General features: G+C 49.0%; 1 protein-coding gene across 3 annotated transcripts in view; it reads right to left on the bottom strand.

The window, feature by feature from the left end:
• Window positions 1-2,531, bottom strand: part of Prdm5 (PR/SET domain 5) — a 137,548-nt gene extending 135,017 nt beyond the window's left edge. For 2 of the 3 annotated variants that reach the window (XM_076864471.2, XM_076864472.2), the window contains exon 1: window positions 2,095-2,529. In XM_076864471.2, the coding sequence (XP_076720586.1) occupies window positions 2,095-2,187 (93 nt within the window). In that variant the 5' untranslated portion in view covers window positions 2,188-2,529. Of the gene's footprint in view, window positions 1-2,094 lie in introns of all 3 variants that reach the window. The other variant, XM_076864473.2, reaches the window with a different exon arrangement.
• Window positions 2,532-27,485: the final 24,954 nt, after the last annotated feature.

The raw sequence follows: 27,485 nt of genomic DNA, 5'->3' as shown, positions 1-27,485 counted from the left end.
TAATGGTTCTGTAAAACAGGAGTGTTATACCCGTACACATGTAATAAAAGTGTGATAGAGCATCTGGAATTTCCAACACAGATAGCTGAAGTAGCATATTCCAAAATTTGTTTAGAATGGAGAACATGAAACTTTGAAATAGGTGCTTAATACCACTGTCAATCTATCTTCCCAGACCCCTTGATTTATGGTCACCTAGACCTAGGGTAACTTGGGAAATATTTAAAAATTGGGAGACTAAGCACCAACAGGTAAGGGTGCCTTGCTGACATTCACTCTAGCCGCGTGGCTCAGCTGAAATCTGCTCTCCAGGGTCAGGCATGCCGTTGGACTTTAGTAGGTAGAGCTGAAGCTGACTTTAAGGCCATTTCTGGCACCTGTGAATAGTCTATGACCTTGTGAAAGAACATCTTAGGATCACAACTAAACTCTGTCAATCGTTGTTTGGATTTCAATTGCAAAAATCTGCATATTCTTTAAAATATAGATAAGCATTCTATCTGCAATCTTGACAGAAGTCTCTGTTTTATATATCAAAATTACACTAGCCAGGAAAAGATAAGCTTCCACTAATGCAACAGTTATGCTCAATAATAAAAGACCACTTCAGAAACTGTTTGCCCTCTTGCCCCAAAATAATTATGTACTTCCAAATAATCAAGTACAAAAAAAAAAATGGTTGAAATTGATAAAACTACCAAAAGATAGTGCATTGGCCAGCTGTTTCTAAACTTTAAATAGTATTAAAAAACAAAACACAAGAAATATAAGTCTAGTCTTTGAAACTTTGGTGTCTTACTATCCATAACATTAAATAATCTTTAAAAACTATGCTTAATTTTGGGGGGTAATTACTTTTATGCCAGAGACCTTAAGAAAAAAAGAAAGAAAGTCCATTGGGGAATTTGAAATGAAAAAAAGCACTTCAACTGTGTAGGGAGAAGGTATTCTGCATGGCTGCCCTTGGGTATGGACGCTGGTATCTATATTGTAACATCGGGCCATTCACAACATTCATTCCCTACACCTTTAATTCAAATAAAGTATTTTCCTCTGTTTTTCACATTTATGCATTCTCCCAAATTCCCATTCCAAACAGTGTATTCCGGTGGATTTTTTTCCAGCATTGCCCTGGAGGGCTTGTAGGTAGTGTCGGGAAGGGTCACTCTTCCTCCATTCACCTGCTCTCAGGTCAGAGCTGGGGAAAGGTCACTCAATGATAGGGCGCTGGTGTCTCTGGGCACATCCTGGGACCCTCCTGGGGTCCTGCCCAAGCCTGCATTTCTCCATCTTTGGAAACATCTGCAAACAACAGGAGGGGGTGGGAGGAAGGGTTGAAAGGTGGCAGGGAAGGGGTTTATAATATCCATTGTTCCATAAGAAGCAACACATATTCCAGAAAGAACTTGAGCTTCAGACCTAACTCAGTAACTCACCAAGAAACGTAAGAATTTCCGTTTTCTCGCCTCTTAAATGGAGATTGACGCTGATCTCAGAGGAGTGTGGCGCCAGCGAGGTGGACTAATGGAGGTAGCTACCCAGCGTGGGCCCGGGCACAGGCAGCCCGCAGGAGGGGCTCCGGTCACCTGCGGCCTGGCCCCCGCAGGCGGCGATTCCAGACCCATGAAAGGGCCTGGCACCCGTCAGCGCCGCGGGGTGGGAGCTCCAGCTCCAGGCACCAGAGACGGGGCGTTTCGGGAGCCCCTTCCCGGCCTTTGCTCCCCCCTCCCACATCTCCAGCCCACGTGTCCGGGTGGACAGTGCACAGCGCGTGCCCTCATCTCGCGCCTCAACATTTCTGCCAGAAAAGTTCCAAACCAGAGAAAATTTCAAAAAGGCAAAGAAGAAGCAAAGGCTGACAGACGAGCGGGCGCCTCCCAGAAGCGCAGCACCACTGCGAGGCGAGGCGCCGGCCGCGGTCGGGCCTGCGTGGGCTGCGAGGGCGCCCCACGCCCGGGCACCGAGCGGAGCGGAACCGGCCGGGCCGGGCCGGGGCGGCGGCGCGGGGCCGGAGGCCGGGCGGGCCGTGCGCGCGCAGCAGCGCTCGCCGCGGGCCCTCCGTGGCGGGGCAGGGGCGCGGGCCGCGGCACCCACCTTGCTCACTCTGCGGGCCGTGTAGAGCCCCATGCCGTCCTGCACGCGGGAGGACTTCAGGGAGAACCTGTCCGGCACGTACATGCCCAGCATCCTCCCCCCGGCCTCGCGCCGCCGCGGCGCCGGCGCCCGGGAAGCGACACGTCGAAATTTGGGGTGCGGGTGGCGGGGAGAGGCCGGCGGGAAGGAGGAAGTGGAGCCTTCCTCCCAGAATCCCCACCTCCCGCCGACTCCCGGATCCCCCGCGGCCCGGCCCCTCCTCGCGCGGCCCTGCGCGGCCCGGGACTCGGGGGACGCGGGGGACGCGGGGGACGCGGGCCGGGTGCAGGGCCGGGCCGGGCCGGGGCGGGTGGGGGGCGCAGGCCGGCGCCGGGCGCTGATTGGCCCGAGGCGGGTGCGGACCCGGAGCCGGCGGAGCTGCCGCGGGCGAGCGGAGCCGGCTGAGCGGGCCGAGGCGCCGGCCGAGCCGCCTTTGTCCTGTCCGGGGCTGACCTTGCCCCCCAGAACCGCACCCCCTTCCGGGAGGGTTTCCCGCTCCTCTTCAGATGCACCAGGACCTGGGCCTTGACACAGCTGCAGGCGTCCTCCAAGAGGACTTCTGGAGTTCCCGGCCCTGAGTTCTGCACTTTCAGGGCCCGCTCTTCCTAAGTTCTCCCTGGTTTGAAAATCCCCGGACCTGCTGATGTTCCCACCATAGTCTTGGGACTGGAGATCCTAAACCGTGGCTCTGAATCACCAGAGCCCTGGCCCAGTGTTTAAAGCCTGGTGCACCGTCAGCACAAGCCCAGAGCCTTCTATTCATTTCCTGGGGTGATTTTTCTGCAATTTTCTAATGCAGAGGTCTTTCCTTGGACACCATTTTTTGTTCCTAATTGATGTTCTTAAAGCATTAACACAGAACCCACAGAAATGTTAACGATTTCTTCAGGATTGAGGAGAGCCTTGAAACACAAACATTCCTAAATAGATTGTGATTTAAGACTAAAATATAGAAAAAAAAGAGTATTATGAAAAAATATAATAGAACATTTGAAGAGTTTAAAGAATAGAATAAACGAATCCGAATTTCTAAGAAGTTTAAGGGCAGCAATGACTGTTTCAATCTCTTTGACTTGCCACAGATTTTACCGGACTTCTGTATGGGGAAATGAATCGATAAATAAAACACAAAGTTTGGGGGAATCTGGAGTTGGATGACCTTGAAACACATAGTAAGTGTTCAGTAAATATTTCTTAAAAGTCATTTCTGAGTCCCAGCTGAGAATTTTAAACTAGTCAGAAATGAGACTGGAATTCACTTTGCTGTTGGTTGGGCCTCAGGAGAGTCTGGGAGAGTCTGCAGCCAGTGGGTTTCCAGGGGTCCTCTGAATCAGGGGCCGAAGCCCCACCAGGCCAGATCCGCGCCAGATCCGTGCCAGATCCACAGGTCCCCACCGGGCCAGATCCACAGGTCCCTGGAACCAGGCCAGATCCACAGGTCCCTGGAACCAGGCCCCATCCAGAGGTTGGGCTGCATCTCCCCAAGGCATGCAGACTCCTTCAGGCAGCTCAGCCACATGGGCCCACAGGCAAAAGCTCTGCCCTGTCTCTCTGGGTGCAGAAGTCTCCACTGTCTCCATGGGTAGGAGGGGCACTTGCTTTGGCACATGGCACTTCTTAATCCTGTGCTGTTTCTGGGGAACAATGTCACCCACTGAGAATATTCACCTGTCTGACTGTGGGCACCTTTACAAATTAGGAAATGGTAAACATAGTAAATGGCAAATATACAGGATTATACACATTGTTAGATAAGTCTGAAAGCAATAAGAAGAAAAGCTTCATATTTTATGAATCTTAGCCAAAGGTTTATCTTAAAATGGACACAAGCATTCAGAATATTTCATTAAAGCATGCAATGTTCTTTTTATCTATTAAATAGAGTGTTCTGAAGACCTACCAAGTCAAACATGGTCATAAAAAGATTTTCATAATAAGTTCCATTACAACACATAAAAAGAGTATGTGTTTGCCAAATCAAAATGCATAGTGCTGACCGGAAATTTGATTTTGAAGCCCACAAGACACTGGTAGTACCATGAGTCATTTCTTAAAACTTTAAAAGCTTGAGTGACCTTTTAATATTATCTTTGAAAAACGGGAAATTAAAAGTCTGTTTTATATCAAAAGTTTAAATCCAGTCTTAAAAAAATAAATAAAATACAAAGTCGATATTTAAAGTATGCCCGAGCACCTGACTTGCTTGTTCTAGAAAGCAGTGCATACTCTCCACAGGAAAAGGGGTTCCAACACATTTCTCCTATTTCAGGTTTGCTTTGGAGGATTTTTTTTCATTGATATGCCTGAAGCAGGTTCTAGTTATTAAATTAAAACTGGCTACTTATATGGGCCTTGTTTTTTCATTTCAGAGAAGATTTGAACTGTAATTCTATATTGATTGATTGTTTCACCACACATATGACAGTTTCTAAGTGCCACAGTAGAGTAAAAGCTCCATAGGACAGAAAAAGGAAAAGAAAACAGGTTTATTTATGTTTATTTTCCTGAGAGTCAGAGGGATGTTGTGGTGACAGGAGGCAGAGCAGCCTGGAGCAGCCTGGGAGCAGGACACCGGGGACCCCTTTCCAGGTGCCACGCCCACAGGAAGCAGCCCAGGTTCTTCTGGTCCACAGCCCATCAAGGTCCAACAAGAAGGAAGAGGGAAGAGTCCATCGGTCAGCCTGGAAAAGGGTTCCCGTGAACCCCGACTTCCCACAGAGGGAGGCCTCCTGGAACTGAGGCAGCACAAAGCCCCCGCCAGGCATGAGTTTATTATGGATGGGAAAGGAGGAGAGGGGACACTCTCAGGGAGAGGGACAGTCCACCTCTCCTGCCCTTCAGCTCTATGGGGTCCCAGGGAACTTTCCAGAGAGTCCTGCCCAGTTCCACCTCTTGACTTTTGACTGACAGCAAGTCCCCATTGCTAGGACAACTCTAGGTCACTGGCCCCTGCTGACCAGTTCTAAATGGGACCTGTTCTTACAGATTTTGTGAGTGGGAAAATTATCTTCATGTGCCCGAGTTCTGGGACCTGGTTTGTAAAAGGGTCACAAAAGTCTCCCCATTCAGGGTAGAGTGCATTCCTCTTATCAGCATTATTTCAGGCCTACATTTCCTACATTTCTCCTGAAGGTGACAGGTAGTTGGCTGAGAAGTATAACATACCCTGTCCACTTAGCCAGGCAGGGCTGCAGGTGAGCGGCTTTCAAAAGGGAAAGCATGTAGGGGTCAGCAGTGGGTGAGTTTATGCAATTATTCCCTTAACCTCGTGTTCCCACCACTCCTGTCTGTCCTCTGTCAGATCAAATTGAAAGAATATGCTGCCTTAAAAAAGAAAATGTGTGTGTGTGTGTGTGTGTGTGTGTGTGTCTGAATATCAGTTTCCAATTAAGCCAGTTTTGATCATAAAGCTCTAAAAAAAGAAAGTAAAAAAGAAATCCTTTCAAATCTTTATTTATTTATTTATTTGGTAATGGTACCCCAGATTGAGCTCAAGGGTGCTTAACCACTGAGCCACACACCCAGCCCTTTTTATTTTCTATTTTGAGACAGGGTCTTGTTTAGTTGCTTAGTGCCTTGCCATGTTGGTGAGGCTGGCCTTGAACTTACAACCCTCCGGCCTCAGCCTCCCAAGTTGCCGGGATTGCAGGGTGCACCACAAGGCCACCCTTCCAGACCTTCCCATCAGGTTTCAGCTGGGCCAAACAGTTAATATTCATGGCAGTAATTAAACTCCTCTTTTTCTTATAAACCAAGAGATCTATCTGTGACTAAGAACTGAAATCGATAAAGCTTTTATGACTTGACTGTGGATACAAGAAGTGTCCTCAAAACAAAGTTTAAGAAGATGAGGCCCCGCCCAAGATACAAATCCATCTCAAAGACAGGCACAGCCCTCCCGCCCAAGCTGGCAGAGGTCAGCGTGTGCTCGAGCTGGGTGCAACCCTCTCCGCGGCTGGCACACAACCTCCTGGAGCCTGATGGCGGGACACAGACGGCAGGAGACCCACAGCACCCTCTGCCGACAAGGATCGTGACCCAAGGGTCCCCCGATGCAGCCCAAGGCCAGAGTTCAAGTGGGGGACTCCTGCTAGTCTGAATGTGGGAAGGAAGGGGCAAGAGGCGTTTGGCCAGCCACGGGGGCAGGCTCTGTGGGAGCTGGGAGAGCCGACCTGCTCTTCGGTAGGGTTTGACCTGAGAGAAGCCTGAAGGCTTGGTCCCCAGCCTGTGGCACTGTCCAGAGGCGGGCTCTCTGGGAGGTGGGGCCCAGTGGGAGGAAGGAGGTCCGGGGTGTGCTGTTAGGAGGGTATTGGACTGGGATGCTGGTCCCCCGCACTTCCTGTCCACCGCGCGGGAGCAGCTTTGCTCAGTCTCGCTCCAGCCTTGGAGTTCTGCCTCCCCAGGAGCCTAAAGACAACGGAGCCGAGTGACCGTGACCAAAACCTCTGAAACCAGGAGCCAAAATAAATCTTTCCTCCTTTTAAGTTGCGTGTATTGGCATTTTGTCACTGTGACAGAAAGCAGACTCACCGGAAGGCCAGGTCCTCTCTCCAGTGTCTGTCAGCCTCCCCAGGGCCAGATCTCCAGGCTCCAGGGCAGGTAGAGAGTCTCCTCGACTCTTAGTGGTCACCCGAACCGCAGGGAATGGAGAAGGGCCTTCTCCCACCATGGCTAAGCGCATGCCCACAACCCTTGTTACTACCGACCAGCTGGCAAGAGCCACACATTTATTTAATAGCTTTAATGTGGCACGGGACAGACCCTTCCTAAGGAAATCAAGACCTCAAGAAACAAGGAAACCTGTGTCCCTGTTACCTGGTTTGATGAAGAAGTGGGGGTAGTTGTCCTAAGCCCGGCACCTGCAAGGCGTATTTTCTAGTCCCTGTTTTACACACAGGAGAATGAATCTTAGAAAGGTCCCTGACCTTATCAGCCAATTCCCCACATCCAAGATGTGGCAGAGCTGATCCAAGCCTGGGCTGCTGGTCCAGTGTCCCTGGCTGCCCAGCCTGGCCACTTTCCAGTCACACTTGCCCAGCAGGCCTGGCTCAGCAGGGGCTCCAGGGCAGGCCAGCTTCTTCTTCCTCCTCCCCAACCCCTTGCTTGCCTCCTGCTAAGTCTCTACAACTGGGCTGGAAATGTGGTCAGCCAAGCTCTTTACTTTTGTTAGATAGATAATAAAAACCAATAGAATGTTTCCTGTGGTCAGCTGCTGCACTTTGGTCAAATCAGCTGTGTCTAAAAGAAGCCATGAGTTCTCCAAGGATGTCTCCTTTGCAGGGAGGGACCCTGAGACAAGCCCTGCCATCTCAGAAGGCCTCTCTGAGTCTGGCAGACTCCTGGCCTACTTAGGGCTACAGTCTAACTCATGCACAAATCTTTCAATCCACAGAATGGAACTTAAGAAACATCTGTAGTTAACAAAGAACATCAATCCCAATGTTCTTACATCAGACAGAACGGGTCTCCCTTTTCCCCTATTAAAACAAAACCGTGGCTTGGGAGCTGAACTCCTCCGCGGTCAATGGCGCCATCCTGACTGGCCCTCCAAGTAAGCAAGATGGCACAGCTCACAATACCGTTCTCTAGAAACCCCAAAACCCTGACTAAAGGTTGGCACAGAGACAAGGACCAACTTTTCCCTTGGAAAACGATATTTCAAATAAGCATTGCAGCTGGGTGCCAATGTCCTGGCCACCGCGCCATAAAAGGGATCCTTGTACGCTGATACAACCAGTTCCCCAGTGGGGCTCGGAAGCCGCCTGCAATTCCAGAGAGGTAAGCTGCCCACGCTCTCTTGTGTGCTGAATTGTGAAAGCACAGCAATTAACATTATTTAAAGATCATTAATTTTAGAATTTCTCTCTGTTGTTTGCAACATTGTAGTAACATATTTTGTAGTTGAATGAAGAATATGATTTTTTAACAAGGCCTTTGAGTTCAAGATAATAGTCATGAACATGGGTTTCTAGTGTCTTAAAGTTTTCGTAATTAAGCAAAAGTACATTAATATTACATATTTCCAGCACAGTGACAAAATTGTCTGTTGATGAAACTGGCGTGTGGATTGTGAGCTCTCCTAACCTATGAAGTGTAGCAGGTAGATCTGCGACTGCGATAAGATGGTGTGTGACGCGGGAGCCGATGGCACTGTCCCAGCAGCACTCTCCATCCTTCCTTAGAAGCAGCCTGTTAACACAAGGAGAAGCAGAGCGGAAGACCTAAGGCTGAAGGAGGGTGGACGGGTGTCAGCCTGGAGGGACCCACAGACACCACACACAGCAAGAGCAGCAGCTCCCTGCCACAGGGTCCCACGTTCCCTCCGTGGCACGTCTAGACAGCTCCTGGGCCACGGGGGATTCCGTCCTTACAGAACTCTATTAAAGGGCTGCACAGCTACAGAGAAGAAATGGGCATCACACTGATCCCTGAGTCCCCAGTCCCGGAATTGCCGTAGAATTTTACTATGAAGAGCCTCAGACCAGAAAGAAGCAAAATCACTTTCTAAAAAGGCACAAGGGCCATTCCAGATCTGCGCTGAGTGGGGAGGAGGCGTGGACACCCCACGGACTGAGGAGCGGAGCACGCAAGGCCAGCGCCAGAATGTGAGCAGTATTAACACGGACCTTGGGAAAGAGCAAGGCCGCCCGTGACTCCACTGCATCTTCTACACAAGGAAACTGCTGTCCTGCCGGCTCTCGAGCCCCACAGCCAGGTCCAACGGCCACCCTGCCCAGCTCGCAGTCCTCAGAGCCAGGTCAAATTCAGCACCTTGGATGAGGGCTAAGTTTCTTCACGAAGGCATGGAGAAGGGAGTCCGCTACCTTGATGCAGCACTCGACAGCCCCCGACCACCTGCCAGGGTGTCACCTACACAGTTCTGGCTCTGCAGAGGTGGCCAGGCTCCTCAAGATGGCCAGCGAGGACTTGTAATAAATAAATAAATAAAATACATCTTGTGCAGTCCATGCTATGGCCCAATCTCAGGCATGGTGAGTTGGGGGCAGTGGGTGACATCCTTCTTAGCAACAGGCCTCAGTGGCCTTTCTGTCACCAGAGCATTGATTTTCCTAGTAGGAAGGGCACGTGGAGCTGGAGCACCCAGATGGAGACAGCCCTCCAGTCTGCACAGCCAGGCACATGTCACTCAGGAGACCCTTTGCTGGCAGCAGTGGGTGACACAGCACTAACAGGGTCACACAAGCCACAAGCCAAGGCTGACCTGTGACAGCAAGGTTGGTAAGACAGCTGACCCTGGAAGAGAGCCAAGGAACACGGTGAGCCTGAAGACACAGGGAAAAATCACGGGGCCAGCATTAAGTTCTGGAACCTGCTGGGAGCCATCAGCCAAGTAGGTATGACAATTTCCTTGCCAGCGTACCCCCATGTTTCTTTAGTGGAAGGACTCATGGAAATAGGACATTTTGCAGGACATTGCATGAAAGGTGACCTTGCTCAAGGACCAGGGCGGATCTGTGTTTAGGGTGTCCCCGGTTTAGCATAATAGGAGATTAGGGTGTTCCCCCTTTAGAATAGGGCGTATCCTGCTGCTGAGTTCCTCTTGAGTTCTTAGGGTCAGACAGTATATTTGGGAGACAGAAGCCCAGGAGTAGTGGATTTGGGCAGAGAACGTGGATTTCCCCAGAACGTGTTTGTAGACGGCCGGTGTGAGTTCGGGAATAAAGAATTGCTGTTTGAATCTACAAGCTGTGTGGAGACTCGTGATTTGTGCCCAGCCAGAGACTGCGGCAGGAACCAACATAGACAAGACAGGTAGAGAACCACACACAGCAAAGCACCATCTACAGGGACAGTCGGCATGTTCACCCCTTGAGAAGGGTCAGCAAGATCACCCTAAGCCAATCTAAGATCAAACATGGACACTGTCCCCCCTTCCCAGGTCATCCAGGAGCCCAGAGGCACCTCTCCTCATAGGGAAGAGGGAAACTGCAGACCCAGACACGCCAGGAGACCCCAGCAGCCCTCAGGTCGCGAACGCAGTGTGGAGAAGTCCAGGGTTCACACAGGTGCAGGAGCCCGTGTGGTACACCCCTTGCCCTCCAGGACCCAAGCAGCCATGGCTCAGCGTCACCTGCAGACATCCATCAGTTGACCCATGTCTGGAGAGTGTCCTGCCTGGAGCTGGTCACCACAGCCCATTTCCAGTCTGGAGAGCACTATCATTGCCCTGGGCTCACACAGGTGACCCTAGTTACTCAGAGCCTTGCGCAGCAGGAAGTCTGAGACCCCAGCTTCCACACCTACACAGTGCCCAGTCTCCCAAGGAACAGACTGACTCGCACAGAGTAAAAGCTGACACGTGGCCAGTAGCCCACCGTCCTGTGTTTGCCTGTGCCCAGCCTGATGGCAGCCAGGAACCCACCCTGCCCTGCCAGCAACCACACCACATGGCCAGCTGGATCACAGCTTTGCACACATGTGAGCCTGAAGGTGGCCAGGCAGCAGCCGTACTGTACCGGAGCACAAGTGGCCAGTCTAAAGAGCCCTGGGCCTGCATCCCACCTGACAGCAGGCCGGAGGTGCCCACTGAATAGCTGTCTGGGCTGCAACACCCACATACTCCTTAGCATGGCTCTAAGCCTGCCTAAACCCCTAGCAAGCCCGCTACACAGCTGGCTGGACTATGGCACCTGTGAAAACCCAAGTCCAGCCTGACAGCTGGACAGACCGTAGCCCCATCCACCAGGGAGCCCATTACACAGCTGCCAATCCCCAGGGTCTGTGGTCGCCTTGCCCAGCACAACAGCTAGCCAGGTGGCAGCCCAACCCCCTGCAAAACCATCCTGTGGCACTATAGTTACAAATGCCTACAGCCTGGGCCATGGATCCAGGAACAGATATCACTGAGAAGGATCAAGTGGACTAGAATGAGCAAAAACCACACTGCCGAGTCAACCTAGAATCAGAGTGGATACACCACACCCAGTCAGCCCGCTGGCTCCAGGAAACAGAAAACATAGGTGGAAAGGTGACCACTGCATGATATGCACACGTTAGTGTAGGGACACAGGACATGAGAAGGGAAGGACCTGGCCCTCAGGAGGACACAGTGAGTCTCCAGCAACAAAACCAAAGAAAGGAAGTCTGTGGGATGCCAGGAAGAGGAAGCACACCAGGTACAGGAGAGGACAGACAGACGGCTTAGTGAACCAGGTACAGGAGAGGACAGACAGACAGCTTGATGAACCAGGTACAGGAGAGGACAGACAGACAGCTTGGTGAACCAGGTACAGGAGAGGACAGACAGACGGCTTGGTGAACCAGGTACAGGAAAGGACAGACAGACGGCTTGGTGAACCAGGTACAGGAGAGGACAGACAGACAGCTTGGTGAACCAGGTACAGGAGAGGACAGACAGACAGCTTGGTGAACCAGGTACAGGAGAGGACATACAGAGAGCTTAGTGAACCAGGTACAGGAGAGGACAGACAGACAGCTTAGTGAACCAGGTACAGGAGAGGACAGACAGACAGCTTGGTGAACCAGGTACAGGAGAGGACAGACAGACAGCTTGGTGAACACAAGAAAGAGTCCATCATCTGGGTGAGAGAGACATCATGGAAAGAAACAAGCAGAGATCTTGCAACTTAGGACTGAAAAAAAAAAATCTGAGCCACAACAACAAGATCAAGCAACAGAAAGAATTTTTGAACCTTAAGGTAGATCTTGGGATTCACAAAATCGGGGGTGGGGGGGGGAATGAGTAGAGAAGGGCTACGAGACCCATGAGACGTAATTAAGCAAGCAGATATTTTCTTTATTGGAGGGAGAAGACGTGAAGAAAGGCAAAGAAATTATATTACATGAAATGATAGCCGAGGACTTCCTAGGTCTTGGAGAGAGGTGGACACTCAGATCTGCGAAGTTAAAGAACTCCAGTGAGACTCAGACCAAAGAGATGCTGTCCGAGACAGACTGACACCACGCTGTCAGCAGCCAAGGACAGGGTGGACTGCAGGAGAGAAGGGTCACCTGTAAGGGAATGACCACTGCCCAATGGCAGGCTCCTCTGCGGAGACTGTAGAGGAGCAGAGAGTCGAATGACATGTTCAGAGAGTTGGAAGCAAATAAGCAAAAAACCCAGAACTCCATCCAGGATTCCCATACCCAGCACAGCTACCCTTCAGAAATAAACCTCGTTTTTCTCAGACAAGGGAAAGCTGAAGGAATCCATCCCACCAGACTGGCTTTATAACAAGCACTTAAAGAAGTCCTCGTCTAAGGATGTGCACCACCTAAGGAACATGTGAAGTTGAAAACACACTGGGTGACGCACAACCGAAGAGACGAAGCCGAACCTGGTCAATACGGACAACCACTAAGCCACCAAGAGAAACAATGAGAGGGAGAGAGAAACGAGAGCACAACGCAACCCAAACTAGCTCACAAAATGGCAGGCGTACTTGGTTACCTGTCCATAACGACGAATATAAGCAGATTCCATTCCTCAGTTTAAAGGTACAGATGGGTAAAAATGGATAAAAGAGTAAGTCCCAGCTGTATGCTACCCACAACAAACTCATTCCACGGGTAAAGACACGCTGGACTGCAGAGAGGGGTGGGAAAACCTCCCCCGTAAACAGAAGCCAAAAGCAGGCAGAGCAGCTCTCCACATCACATAGGCAGACTTCAGCTCAGAACTGTAGGAAGACAAGGCCACCACATCACGATGAAGGCTTCGATTCAGGAGAGGACAGAACCCCACAAACACCGCACTGCACACTGCACAACCTGATGTGCACACCAGCCCTTGTGGTCAGACCTGAAGGGGGAGAGTCCGGTGCAGGACGGCTGGCGACTTCAGCACCCACTCTCGTGAGCAGCATGTTACCCACAGAGAAAATCAACAACACCAACAGCAACAAGTCAGGGTTCGAACGGCCCTGGCAGATGGGCCAGCAGCACTGGGTATACATTCTTCTCATCTCCCCTGACAAGGACAGGTCATGTGTTATGCCACAAAGCAAGCCCTGGCAAATCTTTGAAAACCAAAACCATGTTGTGCATCTCCTCTGAGTGCAGTGTAATAAATAGGAATCAACAGGAGAAACCAGAAATTGTGCAAATACATGGAAATTAAACATGCTCCTGAAGGACCAATGGGTCAGTGAAGAGATTTAAAGATAAATTAAAAAATACCCTGAAACAAATGGAAACATGACTAGCAAAACAGTACCAGAGGGAGCTCACAGAACGAGCTTCTACCCTGGGAGGGAAGGAAGGAACCCCATGTTCAATGAATCCGAATCAGCATTGAAATGTCTCCAAGGAAAGTTAAGCCAGACGGAGCAGCTTCTCTGTCAAATTTTACCAAGTTCATGAAGAAGAACCAAAGCCAGATCTTCTCAAACCATCCCAATAAATGGAAAGGGAACAAATCCTTCCAAACTCATGCCATGAGACCAGTATTGCCTTCATTCCAAAATCAGACAAGGACACAACAACACAAACACAAAGAAAATTACGGATTCAGCTACCTGATGAGCAGGATGCAGACTTTCTCAACAGGTCACCAGCAAGCTGAATCCCAACAGCACACCAAAAAGAGGAAGACCCAATCATCAAGTGGGATTTGGTCCAGAGACAATGCAACACACACAGACCAAGACATCAGGACACCACATCTGCAGAATGAAGGAAAAGGCCCGCTGATCATCTCAGTGGGTGCATGAAAACCGTCGATGAAACTCAACAGTTCCCCATGGTAAAATTTCTCATCAAATTAAATACAGAAGAAACACAACTCAACTCAAGCCACATGGGACAGACCCACAGCCAACCTTACATTGGGTGGGAGAAGGTGGAAACCCTTAAAATGTGGAACAAGAGAGAACAGCCACTCTCCTCTCACACCCAGCCCAGCACTGGGAGCCCTGGCCAGAGCTAGCAGAGAGAGAGAGAGAGAGAGAGAGAGAGAGAGATGAAGAGTGTTCAGGAAAGGAGGAGATCAAGGAGCCCTGTAGGCAGAGACCTGCTCTGCAGAGAGAAGAGCCTGAAGACACCATCAAAGCTTCAGAGTCCGTAGCTAAACTCAGGGAGTCAAGATCAACATGCAGAATCAACAGCATGTCAATACGCTGATCACCAACTAACAAAACAAACCAGGAAACCAATCCCATTTGTAGCAGCTACAAAAAATAAAACATCAAGGAATAGACTCAGCCAAGGAGATGAAAGAGCTCCACAGTGAGGACCACAGCACTGAGACACTCCAGATCAGGGTTGGAAGAACATCACTGAAGTGTCCAGAGGGATCACGGGTCCACTGAGATCTCTGCCAAGACACCGGTGACTTTCTCCACAGAACAGCCAAAGCATTCCCGAGCAAACAGGACAGAGCAGGGAGGCTCAGTCCACCTGACTTCACAACACATGACGGGGACAAAGTGGCCAGAGCTGCCCTGAGTGGCTCAAAGCAGACGCAGAGCAACGTACAGTAGCAGGCCTCCAAGTCAGCCCGCACATCCACACCGGCTGGGCCCGGAGCGCGCCGGGGAGCACACTGAAGAGAGGGGTCTTCAGTCTCCGGCCCACGGACCACGCATTCACCCGCAGAAGGGTGGGGAGACCCTCGCCTCTCACCCACCAGCAGTCACGGATTAAAGATAAGGGTTAGGACCACGGATCTAGATTTGGAATGATGAAAGGAGGAGAAAACACAGGAGAACACCCGTGACATCAGACGGAGCAAGGAGTTTTCGGATAAGATTCTACATTACAGGCAGTGAAACCAAAGAGAAAAATGAGGTTGCACCAAACTAAATGCTTTTTGCACAGCAAAGGAAACAAGAAGGAAGAGACGACCTGCAGAATGGGAGAGAATACACATGCAAAGTGCACCTTGGGGAAGGATTAATGTGCAGAATATGTTAGGAATTCCAGAAACACCAAAAAAAAAACAAAAAAAACCCCTGATTTTTAAAAGGGCAACAGACCTAAATGGACACTTCTCAGCACACACACCAGTGATCACAGGTCCATGACTAAGTGCTCAGCATGGGCACTCACCAGAGAAATGTGACTCCAGCTGCAGCGAGGTATCCGCTCACCCCAGCATGAACAGGTGCCACCAGAGGGCCAAAACCAAAATGCCGGCCAGAACGTGGAGAAGGCCACTCTCCTGCAGTCAGCATGGGAAACGGTGGGGTTTCCTGGAATACACTGGAAGTAGAACTACCCTGTGGTCCAGGGTCCCACTACTGGGTGTACCTGCGGTGGACATGAGCTCACCCACCGAGGACACGCCTACACATGAAGGTCTAGCACAGCAGGACTCACCACAGGTAGACATCAGCCTGGACATCCACCCATGAATGGGCAGGTAAAGGAAATGCAGCCTGTGTACATGCAATGGAAGAGCACTCATTCATAAAATCCTGTGTCAGCAACGCAGGCAAGCCCAACGACAGTGGGTAAGTGAGATAGGGCACAGGGGCGTGAGCACCACACACTCACCATGGGTGTGACAAGTGGAAGTCCTCCAGAGCCTGGGGCACAAGGCCGGTGGGGTTATGGAGAGCAGACAGTAGGTGGGCTCTGGGTGCCATGGACAGAAGGAACCATTTCCACTGCTCCACAGCACAGGGGGGACCTTTGCTGGCCACTGGTGACTCCATATTTCCATACAGTCAGTAGGAGTTTGAGTGATGGATACATCTGATCATTATGTGCTGTAAGTCTGTGCTGAAATATCACACTTTGTCCCCTAAACACACACAGTTATTATGTGTTAAGAGAGGAAAAAGACATGAGACATACTATACAATACCCTTCCAGAAGTTCTGTGAACTGCACTCCCATCGGGGGCGTCGGATGCATTCAGCTCAGCCACCCCAGAGGTTGAAGCGACAAGATTCTGACTTGTGCCTTTCAGGTAGCCTTGGAAGAAAACGGGGTTTCGTGTTGAAAAATCCCATTAAGTATCGACACCAGAACTGAACATCCCCGGCCTGGGTTCCATCACCAGAAGGCTGGTGGCTGGAGGGGGTGTGCCACAGGAGACGACCCTGGGGATTCCCCACTTCACAAGCCTCCACGTTGCCGGAGCCCACGACATTCAACACCAAAGGAAAGACAGAGGCATTTTAGATCTCTGTGGCAATTTCTGCCAAATGAGGATCAGCAGGGAAATGTGGAGCTGTGTAATTCTCCTGCTTTATATATTTTTTCATGGGAAATGGACATCGAGATTTGAAAAGTCACACCTTGCAGCAGAACATTATTTTTTTTCTGTTCCCAGTGTGCCTAAGTGCATCAAGTTCAAACCCTTTTCTAAAAATATTTTTCAATTGTTGAGGGACCTTTATTTTACTCATTTATTTACATTGGTGCTGAGAATCAAACCCAGTGCCTCACACATGCTGGGCAAGTGCTCCACCACTGAGCCCAGCCCCAGCCCTCAAACACGTTTTTACAGACAGTCCCTGCCAATGTGAAGTCCAATTTCTCAATAAAACACAAGTCAGGAAAAGTCAATGTCTTTGCAAATGTGATGGTGCACTTTGCCCTCCGAGAGTCTGACTGAGCTCCCACCACTTCAGTGGGAGTGGAAAGCACCGACCTGAGGCAGAGGAGAGCCGTGCACCTGGTGGGGTGAAGCATTTCTCATGCACGTGCTGACACCGAGGCTGGAGAAATCTCAAAGGCAGATGGACAAATCTTATAATATGGCAAAATTCAGTTAAAAGGAAGCTGTGAGTTGACCCAGTGTTGAAGATCTAACTTGCTTGAAGAACATACCTAATGGAGGTGTGTATGAGTCCACTCGCAGTGCTAGTTTGTACCGACATTGCTTTTCATAAAGGATGAAGGTTGCTGGCACTCCTGTGACGATGGGTCCCAAGCCTGAGCTGCTCCTGAGGCTGCTGGCACGTCCTGCAGAGGAGCACCCAGCTGCCACCATCAACCCTAACACCGCCTCCAGGAAGGACAGACACAAGCCGTCATCTGACCTATGACCTTTCCAAGCATACTTGATGTCACAACATGTTACCCCAGTCTCTCTGAAGCAAACCAAATGTACCGTCCAGCAGGAAGAAAATAAAGCCATGCTGATACAATGTTGTGATAAACGATCATAGCAAAACAAGAGCATTCACACAGTTAGGGGTATAAAGTCTAAAAGACCTTTTCACATACCAGCCCGGAGGTCTCGTTCCAGAGGTGCTGACTCGGCGAAGGGAGGCCGAGCCTGTGTGGAGCAGGAGGAGGGCAGGAGACGCACCAGAGGCTTGAAAGCTCGGGAGCTTGATTGACGGACCAGTTCCAGAAGCTGTTGAAGAAAATGTCTAGATGTGTACACTAAAACTCTGAGGATGCTCAGAGAGGTAGCAAGAGGGAAAGAGATGGAAGAAAAGAATGATCAGGAGAAAAATTAAGAAGAAAACATGGGAGTAATTGCAATCAATATCGATGGTTTTAAAGTAACCGTCAGGGACAGAAGGAACCCATGTGTCCATTAAAAGGTGAATGGATGAGCAAAATCCAGTAGGTACATCCTCAGAAGGAAGGCCACCCTGCCACGGGCCACAGTGTGGGTGCAGTGTCAGGACACGGTGCCCAGTGGACCCAGCCAGTCATGATGTGGACTGCCAGAGTGCTCTCCAGTGGGGAGAGGCCCAGTGTGGCACTCAGAAGCAGAATGTCCAGGGGACCAGGGACGCGGGGAGTGACGGGGTGGGCAGACAGCTGCATTCTGGGAGGAGGGAAGTCCCGGAAGCCTGCTGCCCAGCATGGCGAGCACCCTCAGCACCGGTGCACCGCACGCCTTCAGTGGCTGAGGAACAAGTGTCCGTGAGGTTGTATTTATGGCAACTAAAAATTCAACACTTGTCTAAAATCCTTGATAAAAACAGAGTCACTGATGGCTTAGAAAGCCAAGGGCAAAGCAGGCCTGCTGCAGCACAGCTTCAACAGTCCTGGGGGGGCAAGAAGGCTTGTTAACCCTGAGCAGAAACCCAGGCTCCAGGCCCACAGACAGCACACCCTGAACTACAGGGATTCCGACCATGGAAACATACAGGGAAGCTGACACCTGAGAAGTAACAGGCACCCTGTTTCCCACCCTTAGAATGTCCTGCAGTCTCTCCTAGGGACTAGTAAAATAACTAAATACCTGTGCCCTGTCTAGCTGGTGTGGCAGTGTCCTGCTGAGAAGCCCCTGCACTAGAGCCTCGTCAGCCTCCACCTTGATTGCAGGCACATAGCTCCCGGGAGTCAAGGAACTTGCTTTCCAGATAACTACAGTGTCTCACCAAGCTCCGGTGCTCCTGGAGCTGCCTGCCTAACAGTAACCTCAGACAATGGCCCTTCTTGAGAACTGCACAAAGCTCCTGACATTGCATATTGTGACTGTGAAATGTCACTGCAGAGCAAGCAACCTTCCTGATACTCTAAACAGTAACGTGGTTATGGTCCTAATGACCTAATGTAACCTACTGGTATAAATAAACATGGCCACTTGGACAAGGCGCCGTCTGCCACCTTCCCTGCCTCTTCACCTTGTCTCTGTAACTCCCTTTATCATTTCTTTACACTCAACAGGGCAGTGACAAGAACATCAGCAGTGGCCAGGTACTCAGAGGACGTCGACAAGAAGGGGAGCACATGAGTCACCTGGGGGAGCAGAGCACGAGGCAGGTAGCTGGAAAGGCGTGCGGCCCTGACTTCTGAAAGAGATTTAAAATGAATGAATCTCATCCAGCAATCAGGAAGCAAATGTCACATGAGAGGCAAATTTATCCCAAAGAAATCAGAAGGAAGAACACAATGATGATAAAACAAGTAATAAAACGGAAAACAATGAAAGTGAGTGGGATGGGTGGAAACCAAAGGGGGTGTGAAAAACGGATGAGAGACAATCTTGGAGGACAGAGCAACCGCAGAGTGTCAAGAGGTAACAATTAGTTCAACAGGTAACAATTTTCCTAGGCAAAGTCTCCAGACTCAAGAAAGATTGAGATCAGCAAGCAGAAAATCCCCCTTTTATGTCAACAAATCCAGAATTTAGAACAAGCATTTATTCTAAACTACTAGTCCCATGGCCTTCCAAGTCCTGATAGCAAAAATGGACACTAACGCTGTGGGGAAAATCATTATTCAATTCCTTTTGAACTTGGATAAGAAACTCCTAAATAATACATTAATACGTTAGTGAAGAGAATCCAACAATGGCTGTGTCGGATTTAAAATAGGCTGCGAGGATGATTCCATATTAGAAAATCCACCATTTTAATTCCCTATATTAACAAATTAACAAAAACTATTTTATCTAAATAGATGTCTCCATTCTTCAAATAATGAAAAATACCCTTTAAACTTAATTTATATATAAATACACACACACAGAGAATTGGAAAGAAAGGTCCTGAATCTGAAAATGGACATAAGCCAGAGTCTGGAGCAATGCCGTGCTTGGGAATGCCGTGGGGCAGCACCAGCTGGAGCTCGCTGGGCTGCCTGAGCTGGGATCTGGCACCTCCTTCTCTCAGTGGTGTTGGGGTGAAGGCAAGGATGTGGGTGCACCCTACGCCCTCTCCTCTTGCTCTGTTGAGCCGACATTTCCTCTGCCAGCTTAAAAGCCACCCTGGCCTCTTCCCACGCATGAGAGACGCGAGGGGCAGAGAGGCCCCTCACGCTGTGTGCAATGGCTCTATGGCTGCTTCAGTTACCCGGAAGCTGCCCTCACATGGGCTGCCCTGTTGTCCACATGGGGCTCCCCTGCCCAAGGCACCTCCAGGAGGGACCCCATGTCGCTTACACAGAGGGCCACGGCTTGGTCGCCCCCTCCCAGGTGAAGTCATAGGAAGCCCTGGGATCTTCCAGGACTCAAGGCTCACAGGCAAGAGGGTGCTGGTGCCCAGTCTGCAGATCGAACCTCTGCACCCAGGTCTAACGCACCAAGCCCAGCAAGGAAGAGGCTCTCCCTCCTCGGGCCTCAGCAAATCCTGGCTGTGTCTCTGGCTTTGCACCCTCTAGATCCTCAGTAGACACACCTCATTCACTCTCTCAACCTTTCGGCCCTCTCCTCCCACACCCTCTCCCTTGGTAAAGGTGTCAAGGCATCAAGTAGTTTCTCTTCACTGGTGCCTGGGGTCCCACCAGGAAGCGCCCGCCAAGCACCAGGGCTCTGTTGGAACCTGACTTTGATCTCTGTAGGGATCTGTCTCTTCTGTTGGCCCTCCACCGCTGAGTTCCCTGGAGGGACCAAGGATTTCAATCAATACTTCCCACTATCATATAACATCACAATGCAGGAAAATAATGACTTTCAAATTACTAAGGGAGAATATAGAAGACTCTATTATGACCTTGGGATGGAGAAATCCTTAGAGAATAAAAAATTCAAAAAATGTAGAATCTTGATATAGGAGAACATAAGAACGTCAAAAATTCTGAACAATTCATCATGAAGATGTTAAAAGACAACTTATGGACCAAGAAAAACATTTGCAATATGTTGGGGACAGTTCCTGTGGCCTAGGGCTGTCCCCTGCCCAAGGAAAGATGGGGCTTGGTTTTGGGCCAAATCAGCCGCCTTTGGTGTAAACAAGTTTGTGCCTGTACCAGGAAGTCCACCCCATTGGCCAGTAGAAACCACAAGAGCTCGGGCCCAGTAAATGCTTCCTGTCTTTCCTATTATGTGTCCACAAGGTTGAGATGTGACCTCCTCTGTGATTGGCTCCTATGTCCTATATATACTACGCACTTTCTTGGTACCGGGTTCCTCTTGTTGCGCCTTCAATAAAACCTGTCACAGTTCCGCCGGGTCCTTGTCTTTCTTTTGTTCGACTCTGCTGGTCGGAGTCGACAGCAATATATAACAAATAGCAATCCGTAAGATGATGAAAATCTGAAGGGGAAAATGGACCAAAATAAAATGAAATTGACAGAAGTAAAAATATAAATAGCTGTTGAAAAGATGGTTCTCGTCCCCAGCAGCCAGGAGAGACCAGCTGAGGACGGAGATGGCACTTGTAACCCCACCAGCAGATAGAAAAGCCCAGCACAGCCCCAAGAGCATCACAGCTGGGGGGCTGGTGCTCACAGGCCAAATAAGCAGACCTGGTGGGGTTCCTTGGGCGGGAAGCGCCCGCTCTCCGACAGCAGCTCTGCAGGTGTCCCACCCCACTGTAGCGCCCACGCTACCCTCAAGACCACCCTCCCAGGCAACGTCAGGCTGCCCCACAGGAGCAGAAGGCCAGCGCACGAGGTCTTCACCAGCACCAGGAGACTGAATGTGCAGATGTCCCTGTCTCAAGCACACACTGTGGCACAGGCACCTGCAGAGCTGTGTGCACTCACAGACCCTGCGACGCATTGTCAGGGCAGAGACGTGAGTGAAACACCCCCAGGGTCTGAATCTTCTCAAAGCAGACTGAAAAGGGTCTAAACAGGGCTGAACTCACATTAAATGTATAAATCTGTTGTTTAGTGAAAGAAATACTATCAGCACCAGAGGGGTTGTTAAAGGTCGTTAAAGCTTTAAACATAATGTTTCAGTTTTTTTACCAGAAGAATTTTTTCCCCAAATTTTCTGTGTAATTGAAATGATAAAATAAAGGGAAAAAGTGAAGAAAAATATAAATATAAAAAGGAAAGTAAAAAAATGGAAAATACAACTCTCGTTCTATGAAAAATTATTGAATGTCTTTGAACATTGGCTTGCTCTTTTATTAAACAGGGATACTGTGTGTGTGTGTGTGTGTGTGTGTGTGTGCGCGCGCGCGCACTACACAGAGAACACCCTGTTCCTCACAGCAGGTGCTCACACGTGCCGGGTCTCTCAGGCCTGAAGTTGTGCGCATGCTGGCGTTTGAAGCCTCTCTGTGCCGTGCACCTAACGTGCTGTTCACAGTTCAGTCTGTCTGAGACACGCCTGACCGAGAGCTTCCAGGGTCCCGAACCTGAGTTCAAACATGATTCCTTGACCTGTGAACAGCCTTGGCTTTCCTTTAAAATTCATCTGACGTTTGAAAATACTAGTCAAAGGAACTGAAATAGTATCACTAATTACTTTAGGAAACTAGAGGAAAGAACCCAAGTTCTTTGGGAGAAAAAAAAAAAAAACAAACCTTTTGCTCTTTGACAAATATTTCCAGGCACAGTAAAATTAAATATCCCATTAAAAAAAGATAAAGTACCCCCAAATGGGTTATTGCTTTCTGAATAATCCAGTGGACAGTCCCCGTCTGAGCACCAAACCCTAACTCACCCGAGGGCTGTCAGCTTGGGACCTGCCAGAGGGACCTTCACGGGGGACAGAGGACCGCGCACTGAACTCTCCAATCAAACAGATTGAATTCTAGCTCAGAATTCAGGCCAGCGCTGTGCCTTACTGTTTTATTACAGAATAAACATGAATTTACCAGCACAGTGAAGTTTGCAGCTGGTGAAAGTCCACGGTTTTCCCAATGGAAACGTTTATTTATTTAACTCTGCTTATAAAGTTTAAAAAGCTTCTAATGCATCTGAGGCAAAAAATGAAGGAAGAATACATCTGTAACTTGGAGATAAACATTGGGAACACGATTGATTCTCAGCTATTTGTGAACTATTTTAATTTGAATTAGATGGAAGAATTTGAGCTGCATATTATTTCTCAGAGTAATAAAATATATATTATAAAAACAAAGTACCAGTGTGCAAGTTGCAAAGGAGATAATAAATCTAGAAAAAAGTATGTTATTAAGACTGTACTAATACAGTTTCATATGTAACTACTATTGATGCAAGATGAAGGTTTTGGCTTAAGTTGACCCATTTATTTGTTTTAAAAAAAAATTGTCTTAGTCTACTCTGACTACAATGTCAAAATATCTTAAACTGGGCAGTTTGCAAACAACAGAGGTTTCTCACAGTTCTAGAAAGCAGAAGTCTAAAACCAATATGCAGCCCCTCTGGTGTCTACAGGGGCCTGCCTCTGGCTCTCGTGAATGCCACCCAGCTGGGTCCTCACCTGGGGAAGGCAGACTCGCTCCCAGGGCTCGTGCAGGAGGACACTAATCTCATTCAGGAGCTCTGTGACCTAGTCACCTCCCCAGGCCCACTGCTCAGTGCCACCACCCTGAAGGTCAGGACTTCAACACTTGAATTTTGGGGATACAACATTCGAATCACAGCAAAAGTAAAGATTATGATTCCCAAGACCATAAGAAGAATAACAAAGTGGAGGAAGTGGAGGGGGGTCATGGGGAAGGGAAGATGGAGGAATGAGATGGATGTCACTACCCTAGGTGCATGTGTGGCTGCACATATGATGTGACGCTACATGGTGTACAACCAGAGAAATGAAAAGTTGTGCGGCAATTGTGTACAATGAATCAAAGTGCATTCTGCTGTCATACATACCTAATTCGAATAAATAGATTAATTAATTAAAAATAATAAAGATAGTAATATAAAAAAAACGAGAATAAGTAGGTATTTGTAAAAATCTAATAATTCCGGATGGGAAGAAAGAGTCAGGACAGGCATTATTTATGAAGTGTTATTGCTTTAACTTGAATTTTGTTTGTCCTCGATTCAAAAAATAGCTATTTTCCTCACATAGCAATGTGAGATACCTTATAGTCATTGACACTTTGCCTTGTGACAACCTATATATAATTGAAACAGTAAGTCACCATCTTTCTGCAGTAATTGATGCATGATCTAAGAGGCTTTAAGGACAGCATCCTAAAAATAAAAATTTTAGGTTGACCTTGCAAGGATTCTTAATGGATGCGTAATAAAAATGGTTATTAGTGAGTCCTTGCACAGTATAAAACTTCTTTTAATATTTTTCCTTTTAGGAATCTTAAAGGATAAATAGAGTAATATCCTTCAAAGATCACCTCTACCTCTTGGGAATGATGGAAATTCTTTCTCATGGTTTTCCCAGTATTCTGCCCAGAAAAGCTTGAGGTCGGCTAGAATAGGCTGATGCTTTTCAAACAACAGGGCATTATTTGGGGGCTTAACTTGGAGGTCACTCCCATGCATGCCCAAACACCACACATTCACTCAAACACCCTTGAGGAATCAAAAAGAGCAAAAGATGATAGGGCTTACCAGATGCTGTTGTCAGAGCTGAATATCCACTGGAAGGGCTCCTGCTAGGGAGACCCATGGCCACCTGGACCCAAGTCGAAGCAGGTTCCCTCCAGCTCAGCCCTGTTTCCTAGCAATCCCCCCTCCCTGTCCCAAACATGCCGTGTCCAGGCCTCCACCAGGCGCTCCACTGTCCTGTCCAGGGGAGATGTCCTTCTTTCTCCACTCTGCCCATGGGTTTTGCTTGTTTTTCTAATCCCAAAATCAAGACAAAACACACACACACACACACACACACACACACACACACACACACACACACTTGCACACACACCCTGATTTCTCTTCAGGCCTTCTTTGATCATCCCACAGAGTGACCTTGGCCAGATCTGAATGTCGTCTCTTCCTCCATTCTGTTTATCATCTCCCTGGACTTGGTAATAGGTACTGTCCCTCTCATTTTGGGCAAGTAACCAAGCGAAGAGGCCAGTAAACGTGAGCCTGCCTTGTTCAAACACCTTGCTATCTCTGCTACAGGGATCCCTCTGCAACTCAGAGGAAGAGAGCTGAGCCAGGACATGTCTCAGAACCCTTCAGGTCTCAACGTTCATAGCATGTGGCTGGAATCAGTGAGTTCCTCTTTCCTGATTTTGAATTTTACTCCTTGTATTAGGATTGTGCTGACGGAGCACCAGGAACGGGGCCTGGGCGAGGGCAGCAGAGCTCTCAGGGATGTGGAACCGGGGTTTTCACATGTCCTCTTAGGAAGACAACGGTCCTCTCAGGCTAGAGGCCCACCCGACTCCAGATGGTCTTTATCGTAAACAATGACCTTTGACAACCTGGCTTTCAACTGAGGTCCAAGGCACCAGAGGTCGACGTTCAGCATAGGGGTTTTGGATAGACACAATTCGACCCATAGCATCCACCCCTCCAAAGGAAAGGCTAGACTCGGATGTCCAGTAGGACTAACTGATGCCAGCTGGCCAGCCCTCCCCAGGTTGCGGTGCAGCCCAACGCTGTAGGAGGAGCCTGGCGCTGAGATGGGATTCCTGGCCTTCCACTCTGCCGTAACCTTAGATGATGATGCAGTTTGAATTTCAGTTGGTTCTTCATTCTGTCTAGTTTCTGTGGTCATCCCAGCGCCTTCGTGCCTAAGTACTCCAGCTTGTCCGGGAACAGGAGTCAGAATCCAAGGCAGCTCTGGTGAGTGGTGGTATGTGGAGGGCCCTCTGCACGCATGCGTGCTCGTGCATGCACACACACACACACACACACACACACACACATGGCTGGATGTACACCCCGGGCAGGCATGGCCAAGTGCCCTAGGGACACGTTTAAAGACAGCATTCTAAAAATAAAAATCTAAAAATGGGTCCTGTGAGAGATAGGGCTTATTATGGTCCCCTTTTCCACTGTGGAAATGGGAGCTCAGAATCGCACAGCTGGAGTGGGGAAGAGTCCGCCTTCACATCCACACCCAGCCACACCGAGAGGTACATGGAATGGCTTGTCTAGTTTGTAGACTTCAATTTTCTCCTTCCCATGTCTTCCATCACTAAGTATAATTGACACTGGCCATAATCACCTGCCCCAGAGAATGTAGAGAGCAATATAATAACAAAGATTTTAAAGCACATGGAAGACCATTTCAGGCTCTGCCAACAATTAGGGCTATTCACATCACAAAAATACACCAACTCTTTCAAGCCATGATAATTTGACCAGTAATTTGGGTCCAGATATTAAGCTCTTGTCTAATAATACTTAACTAAAAAGATCCCTTTGAAAAATGGTCTTGTCTGAAAAGCAAGTGTCAAGTTATATCACATTTCTTTCTCCAGTTTTCTTGCCCCACCTTTAATCTCTTGGAATTTGTAAAATGCAATATCTTTGTGGAGCTAATCTGGTGATGAAGATTTGAGGATGGATTTAAACTAAATATGAAGCACATCTCTTGAGTAATAAATGTGACATTGATAGATTTTTAATGAACGGGTTGTTAGAAGACTGACTTCTGCTTCTCTGCTCTGAAGTCTCCCGTGCCACTCTAACAGTGGATCTCGTAAATCCACATTAGGGGTCAAGCCTAAAGACACCGAGCCAGAATCCCACAGGGCCCGCCTGTGCCCGTGCTGCCACAGCCCTCGACAGCAACCGGTCACTGTCAAGTCCAGGAAGTGTGACACTCACCGAGGCCAGGACAAATTGCAAGCTTTCTTGGGGAAAAAAATCTGCAGATCTGCGTTCTGGTTCCCCAGCACATCTGAGGGCTCTGGGGCACGCCAGGCCCCAGGGTGCTCCTCTTGGAGCCCTGCCCCCACAGTGCCCTCTCAGCAACCTCTTTCTGCCCCACAGAGAAAGCCGCCAGGCTCCTCCCCCAAGCTCCCATGAAGTCAGCTCTGTCCTCTCTCCTAGCAGGCTGGCCACGGTGCCCGTCTGCGTCCAGGCTGGCCTTATGAAGTAGTTCACCTCAGATTCGCACTCTTCATGCTCAAATATACGACTCAGCATCTCAGTTTCACTTACTGAACAAGTACATGTGGATTTTTTGAGTCATTTGTTATTTGAATGGCTAAAGATATGATTGTCCTAGACTTGCCTGGACAGTTAGATTTCTGATAAAGGTTCTTATTATAATCTAGAATTGTGTGAATTGCAAGGCTTACGAGAGTCATCAGCTACAGTTCACGGTCACTATCAACATCCCACAAGTTCATGGTCATTGGGAGACTCGCTGGAGAAGATTCTCTTTGGTGTTTTATCCCTGCAGTATGCATAATGCCTGAGGACTGCAAGTTCGCTTCCACCCTGCCCTGGTGAGGAGGTGGTCTGACCCTGACCGCTGGCCCTGCGATGGTGTGTAAAGTGCTGGTGATGTCTCCTTGGCTTGTGCTTTACCTCCTCTATTTCTCTGCAGACATGTTTTCTTACCGCTTGTGTTAAAACAAAATTCCCACCCACCTCTTTCAGAAAACGCACAAAGTCAAAGGTTTCTGTTCAGCTGGGAGGTGGCTAAGCCCCGGATGAGGTGGTGCACTCAGGGGTAATAACTTCATAGAGTGTGTTGCCTTTATCCACTTCAATACAGCCGCGTCACTCCATAGTACAAAAGCAGCGATTAGTGAGCAATTATTCACGAGATTAGAGAATTTAGATTTATGCAGGCTTTTATTACTTTAAAAGTTAATTCTCCCTCGTTTTGCCTCCAGGCAATCGGAAGTAATTCGAGTAAACACGCCCTGAATGGATCAGCATGTCAACATCCGGGTGTCCACAGGCTTCCCCACACCTGCACC

The sequence above is a fragment of the Callospermophilus lateralis genome, chromosome 8 (assembly GCF_048772815.1).
Source record: "Callospermophilus lateralis isolate mCalLat2 chromosome 8, mCalLat2.hap1, whole genome shotgun sequence".
Classification (NCBI taxonomy): Eukaryota; Metazoa; Chordata; class Mammalia; order Rodentia; family Sciuridae; genus Callospermophilus; species Callospermophilus lateralis.
Note: the sequence above shows the minus strand (reverse complement) of the source record. Positions and strands in the feature narration are given on the sequence as shown.